The sequence below is a fragment of the Gouania willdenowi genome, chromosome 6, assembly GCF_900634775.1.
Source record: "Gouania willdenowi chromosome 6, fGouWil2.1, whole genome shotgun sequence".
Taxonomy (NCBI): domain Eukaryota; kingdom Metazoa; phylum Chordata; class Actinopteri; order Blenniiformes; family Gobiesocidae; genus Gouania; species Gouania willdenowi.
The window spans coordinates 47,192,782-47,200,123 of record NC_041049.1 but is presented as its reverse complement, the minus strand read 5'-3'; the positions used below and the strand labels follow the sequence as shown (position 1 = coordinate 47,200,123).

At 36.0% G+C, this 7,342-nt stretch overlaps 1 protein-coding gene across 1 annotated transcript in view; it reads right to left on the bottom strand.

The window, feature by feature from the left end:
• Positions 1 to 6,657: 6,657 nt before the first annotated feature.
• Positions 6,658 to 7,342, bottom strand: part of pdhx (pyruvate dehydrogenase complex component X) — a 44,496-nt gene continuing 43,811 nt past the window's right edge. Inside the window, exon 11 of the mRNA XM_028450886.1 lies at positions 6,658 to 7,285. Within this exon, the coding sequence (XP_028306687.1) occupies positions 7,030 to 7,285 (256 nt within the window). The 3' untranslated portion in view covers positions 6,658 to 7,029. The remainder of the gene's footprint in view (positions 7,286 to 7,342) is intronic.

The window sequence follows — 7,342 nt, the reverse complement described above, 5'->3', positions numbered from 1 at the left end:
TCAACTGCCAGACTTGATGTGGCCTTATGACAGTGGTTCCCAACCTTTTTTTTTGGTCCGTGACCCCATTTTGATATCACAAAATTCTGGCGACACCGAGTACTTTTTTTTTTTTTTTTTTTTTTTTTATTCTTTTCTTTCTAGAATAATTTTTTCATCATGTTTATTCAAAAATGTTACATTTACAGAGTAGCCAGGATTAGAGCACAGTGACAAGATATTTTTTATACTGCATTTTATTTGAACTGGATTTACATAGTTAAAGTAGAAAATACAGTTGGTTGATATTTATTTTGTGTGATTTGTTAAATTAAAAATAATATCACAATTTAAAAAACAGAATTTTAATCAGTAATGGTTTTTCTTTTTTAACAATTACTAAACATTTCAGGCGACCTCGTTTTAATTTCGGGCGACCCAACATGGGGTCACGACCGGGGCGGGTCTAGGAAATTTTGGTTAGGGGGGCACTGCAGGGGTACAAACTCAGATTAAGGTGACACAGTGTATTTCAAATAATAAAACAACCATTTAATTAATACATGAATAACACTGTTTACACTAAATTATATCATTATTTGCAACATGGGCATTTCCCTTATATAAGCAACAAAACATTGCTAAAAACATCTAAAAGGAAAAAAAGTCATATCTGTGCGTACATACCAAATAAATGTATACCTAAAATAACAAACAGCTGCAGCCTTATACATAGTTAAAGTTCAATTATGTAAAACTCTTGCAATGACAACAGCTACTGTATAAGGAAAGTGAAAAAATAAGAAAGTGGCCTAAACTGATTCCATGTGAGTTGCACCACTCAAAGAATGAAAGTTCCTACCCAGTGTAAGGTAAAGCATGAAAATAGTTTATCCTGCCAAAAATGTATATATTACTTAAGGTTGTAGATTTATCACTGTTTCAACAAAAAAAAAAAAAAAAAAAATTACAAGCTACAATTTTATTTGGATGGGGTGGCACTAGAGGTGGCCAATCCTATTAGCCCCGCCCATGGGTCACGACCCCAAGGTTGAAAAATGCTGCCTTATGAGTTTTTTCTGGGCGTGGCCAACTTAAGAACCTGAACATAAACTTGAATCTAAAACGTCAGTACTCTTTAATAAGCTCTTCATTCATTGGTTTAAAAATGCAGTGCGTTTTGCAGTGTGTGTGGATCAATGAGTTACCCACTGGCATCATGGGAGCATGACTGGCCCACTTCAAAGACTGGACTCTACTAAAGCAACAAAGCCAGAGCAGAGAGAAGCTCAGCATACTGTATACACTACAGTCAAATGGAATGTCCCCATTCGTCCATTCTCTCAATGCTTGCAGATATCACAAGGTTGGTTTCTGAGGGGAAATTAACAGGGGACACGTTTCATAAGTGTCAAACAGGAAGTCTTGAGTTGAGCAGTAAAGGAAGTTTTGTCAAAGAAACCACGCCCTGGTCTATATGTGCAGGCATAAGTGCAACAGAAGAAGGATGTGGGCGTGTTAAAGGTGGTCGTTTAGTCATTTCTCTGTCAGGGCTTTGGGAGCAGGAGCCCACATTCTGACTAACAGATGGTTGGATAGAGATGGGGAGACCAGAGGAAATCCTGTCAACAATGGTTAAACCAACTTTAGCTCCAGATAATGTGGATGAGAACATCTCACATCAACGCGGCTGATCATTCACACAGTTTAGTCAGAGGGAAATAATTTACAATATGTGAGTAAGCCAGGATGAAAAATGTGAGATGGCTAATATTGTGGAGTCATCAATAAATGTCAAAATTCAGTTAATAAATTCAATATGTCAATAACCTCACAACAACACAACTTAAAAAAGTATAAAAATAACTAAAAAAAGGAGAAAAAAATGAATATTTACATTTTTATAAAAAAAAATAAAGAATATGATTTAAAATTTTGATTCCACGAGAGAATAATGTGAATATAAAATGGGTAAGACTTAACTTGAAGTGTTAAATATAATAAGGCTGACATTATGACGTCATTAGCATGAATGAGGTGTCATGAAGGCTGTCAGTAAGTGTTGTTCGTTACCCTAATTCTTTACCCTTTGTGAATATATTACACCATGCATTGTTTTGTTCCCTCCCTCTAGAACCCTTAAGGTGGCACAAGACTTCCCTTGACCCTTCCCTACTATCCCTTACCCTAAACCCCCTACCCTAAACCTAACCTCCCCTCCCCTGGCCCTAACCCCACTTTTTTTTTCCTTATCCCTTACCCTAAACCCTAACCTTGCCGCCCCTAAAACAAACTTTTCCTTATCCTTATACCTAACCCTAAAACCCCCTCTCTACTCAGCACTGTAATATTTAAAATTTCTTTTAACATTTTAGAATTTTTAATTATTTTTTATACAAGTTAATTTTATGTCCCTTTTTATGTTTCTTTTATGAATTCTTGAAGTTTGCTTTACATTTTCCACAAGGTTTCCGACAGCAAAGGCACTTCACCGTTCCTGGAGTCCTTTGTCTGAGCCCTGTTTTATTTACTTATTTATTTTTCAAGTTTTTATTCTTTTAGTTTCAAATGACCTTTAAAGAATATAAGATAACGCTCCACAAAATATTCACCTCGAGTTCCCTTACCTATCCCTAATCCTTAACCTTAACCTTAACCTTAACCCTAACCCTAACCTGAACCTTAACCTATCCTTACCCTTACTCTTAACCCCACTAGATCCCTCCACCTTACCCAAAAAATGCCAACATAGCTCCAAAGGTGTTATATGTCTGTTATTATTGTAAAGTGTCCTTGGGTGGCCTGAAAGGTGCTTTTAAAAAGAATGAATTATTATTATTTATAATTCAGCGAAAGGTAATGCCAGCTTAATGACAGCCTTAAGTATAAAACTTCAGGTACAGTGTTATCATAAAATGGAGAGACGGCTAATTTTGTGGTGATATCAATAAATTCATTATAAATAAATGTTAAAATTCTTAATCAATTAATTCAATACAATACAACTAAAACAAGTATAAAATACAAAATGAATATATACATTTTTATAAAGAAATCAAATTAAAAAAATACATGAATGAATTCATTGTTTTTAAGACATTTATATACGCTCCATTAGGAATGTGCATCGATGAGACACATTTGTCCTTCACATGTCATCTTGGCCATTTTTCAGCATCAGCCCAACAGTGATAGCCTCTCGTCCTCTATGGTCTCCATAGCAACTGCCTCCCTCCATCGCCCGGCACCATGTGGTGTGACCATAGGCCTGACCTACACAGCTGCCAAAGCCCCAGCCATTTTTAAAGACCCAACACAGAGTTCATGGAAACCTGTCCGTGCTGAGCAGATGTTATCCAGTTGTTACACACAACGAGTTTGGATGGGTAGAAAATATAGAACATGTTTAAAATGTAAATACGATAACTTCCTTGTTTTGTTCTGGAAGAATAATGACCTTCAGAATAAACTTAAAGATTTGAGGTGAGGTGTGGTGTGAGTACAGAGACAGAAGGACCAACGCTGTTCTGATCACCGTTCATTTTGTCGACTAAAATTTTTCATCATAGATGACTCCATTTTTTTGTGATAAATACTTGACTATGACTAAATAAAGAAAAAAAAATACATGTAATAAAAAACTATATGAAAATATAGTGGCCGAAATGAGTTTCCTTTGCAGGATGGCTGGGTGCACCCTTCAAGATAGGGTGAGAAGCTCAGTCAATCGGGAGGAGCTCGGAGTAGAGTCGCTGCTCCTTCACGTCGAAAGGAGCCAGCTGAGGTGGCTCGGGCTTCTGTTCCGGATGCCTCCTAGTCGCCTCCCTCGGCAGGTGTTTCAGGCATGTCCTATTGGGAAGAGGCCTCGTGGAAGGCCCAGGACACGCTGGAGGGACTATGTCTCTGAGCTGGCCTGGTGTCGCCTCGGGGTCCCCCCAGAACGGCTGGAGGAGGTGTGCGTGGATCGGGAGGTCTGGGCATCTCTGCCGAGACTGCTGCCTCCGCGACCCGGCCCCGGATAAAAGCGGAAGAAAATGGATGGATGGATAAAAATATATTTACATTTTTGTCGACTAATAAAAAACTAAACTATAAATTTGTCACATGGAATGACATCCAATCAGGACTCATGCTATCATAAGCATTATCACATAAAATCTGTGTATTTACAAACAATAATAATACCATCCAATATCAGGTTGATCAATGGTATTTAAATCTTTAAAAAAAGGCATCAACATTTATTCTGTATAATTTAGTCGACTGCGATGTATCTGTAATGGATTGTCAAACTAAAATCTTATTGTCATTTAGTCGACTAAAAATTGACTAGTGTATATGTATGTATATATATAAATATATACATTAAGTACAATATGTATATATGTAGTATATGTATTATATATATGATCCCATTCATCCTTTATTATTATGTTTGTTTTTGTTTTTTCTGCACCATCCACCAAGTCACATGTCTTGTTTTGTTTAAACATTACTTAACAAATAAAACTTCTTGATTCTATAACTGAAATTGTGCTGATAAATATACATTTTGACTAAAACTACATTGTATTTTAGTCAAAATACTAAAAATGTAAAATGATTAACTGTTGTCTGAGCTGCACATCTCAGACATTAAAAAGGTTTAAATGAATTAAATATACCTGTACAAAACCTGACAAGTATATTCTCACAGTTTGGTTTAATAGTCTGACTGAGGTAACGCAGACATGACGTGAGGTTAAGTGTTAATAATAATTATGAAAGTAATGGTTTTATACGTGGGCTGAGAGAAACTCCAAAAGTGGAAATTAAAAAGAAAACAGTGTGCATGAGAACATGTGGTAACTGTGCCCTTTACCATCTCAGCTTGAGTCACTCTGTTCTCTACTCGCTTTTTTTTTATTCCACACTACCTCCTATTGCCTTGGTAACTAGCACTGCACTGTGGAAGGCTAATGTGTGCCAGTGTGTGTGTGTGCATCTGCAAATGTTTAATAGAACAGTGTGTGTGTGTGTGTAGACTGTAGAAAACAGCTGGCCTGTGCCACCTCAAACGCAGCCCCCACGTCCCACCACGTCCATCCTTCCCTCAACGCTACCTCTCAATCTGACACCACAGCAACCACAGAACAAAATGTCCTCCGTCTACGTTTAGTAGAAAGTTGGAAAGTGGCTGATTGGTGGAGGAACAGTTGGAGGAAATGGAAGCACGGGAACAGGCATGTTAAAGACAGGCTATCATCAGAGGATTTAACTTCCTGGCTGCTATTACATAAATATTTAATGCATTTCTATTCCCTCGATTTTATGGATGGCTAACTATGAGGCGCCTAGGGCATCTGTAAGCGTATGTCAAATACATGTTTTACAACCTTTTAGCAACAAATCACGTTTAGAAAACGTGAATTTTTTATGTTACCTTTGACCAGATTTACAGCAATATTTGTGAAAATTGTGATATTTTTTTTCTCATAAAACTCTAATGTTGATGTTAATTCTAAATGTTAAATATTAAAGCAAAATATAAACGTTAAATCTAAATCTAGATTAATTGTTCAATCTAAATCTTAAATCTAAATGTTGAATCTAAACTTGAATGTTAAATCTAAAAGTTACATTTGAATCTAAATCTTAATGTTACATTTAAATCTAAATTTAAATGTTAAATCTAAATGTTACATTTAAATCTAAATCCAAATATTACATTTACATCTAAATCTAAATGTTATATTTGAATGTAAATCTAAATGTTGAATCTAAACTTGAATGTTAAATCTAAAAGTTACATTTGAATCTAAATATTAATGTTGAATTAAATCTAAATGTTAGATTCAAATCTAAATGTTAAAGTTTAATGTTAAATCTAAATCCAAATGTTAAATGTTTATCTTTAAATGCAAAATCTAAACAGTGAATTTGCATATTAGCTAAATATTTAGTGTCACCAGCTACATTTAGATTTAACATTCATATTTAAATGCAACATTAATATTTTATTATAACATTTAAATTGAACATTGACATATTTTTATGAAAAAAAAATTATCACAAATATTGCTGTAAATCTGGTCAAAAGTACTAAAAAAAAAAATTCACATACATTTTTTAAATGTGGTTTTTAACTAAATGTTGCAAAAAGTTGCTGTTTTAGGGTGCACAACTTTACAACCGGCGCCCCATAGCTTATGCCTAAACTTTACCCTTTTACTCTATTTGAAAATATGGATTAGGGAACCGCGTTGTTGATCAAAATGGAAGTAAATGTAATTGTGCAAAAGAGAGAAATCAAATTTCCTGACAACTTTACCTACTTATATTTTTTTCCTGTTTACCATGACCAGGTTTTCCACATCTGGGTTAAGTTCTGCCTAATCACTAGTACACACTAAAGAAAACAGCTGTTCTTACACAGCCTACAGCAAAGATAAACATCTGCCTGCTCAGTCTGACCAGTCCATTCAGCTCAGCAAATTATCCTAATTGGCTTTATGAAATAATTCTTATCTAATCTCCTTAGATTCTAATTAAACACAGGCACACAGTATTAGCCCCTTAGCTGTCCAAGAACACACATTTTTGCCTGATACACACACTGGAGGTTTGTTTAATCGCTTGATTGTATTTTCTTTCTAAACAAGTTACATCATCAGTGTAATAAAAACAATTAGCTGAAAGTGTCTTTGACAATTTACATTTAATAAATATTTTTTTGGGATGAATGTACAGCAGCTACACGTGTGTCATTAGTGGTTTACATTTGGCACACAGCAAAGCTTTCTGCAGTTGGAATATGAACATTTATCATGTGTTTACAGTTTAGCCCAATCGTACATTTTGTTGCATGAAACAGGTTATTTTACTGTAGAATTCCACTTTAACTTCATTACAAAACCTGGTAGTAGTTATCTATACGCTTCACACTATTACCTACATTACAAATTATAACCAACATTACTGTGGCAAATTAAATAGTAATTAACTGTGAAAATACATCCCAGGCTTTGTGATGAAGCTGCTTTTTCTCCCATGAATGGACCTCCATGCTTTTCAAGCCAAGGCCATGCGTTGGGGTTGTTCGAGGTTTGAGCGAAATTTATCCAGAAACCTGGACGCTAACGCATCGTCTACCAGGCGGCCGTCGCTAGACAGAGTGACCGTCATCATCTGCTGGGTGCGAAGGGTCTGGTCCTCCTCGTTCACCCGGAGCTCGGCTCTGGACGTTCCTACGGCGAGGATGCACGCCTGAGGAGGGTTGATCACAGCGCTGAAGCCATCGATCCCAAACATCCCCAGGTTAGATATACTGGGTAAACAGGAAAGGGGTGGAGTCAAAAAATCACGTGCGGTTAGAAATAAAAAC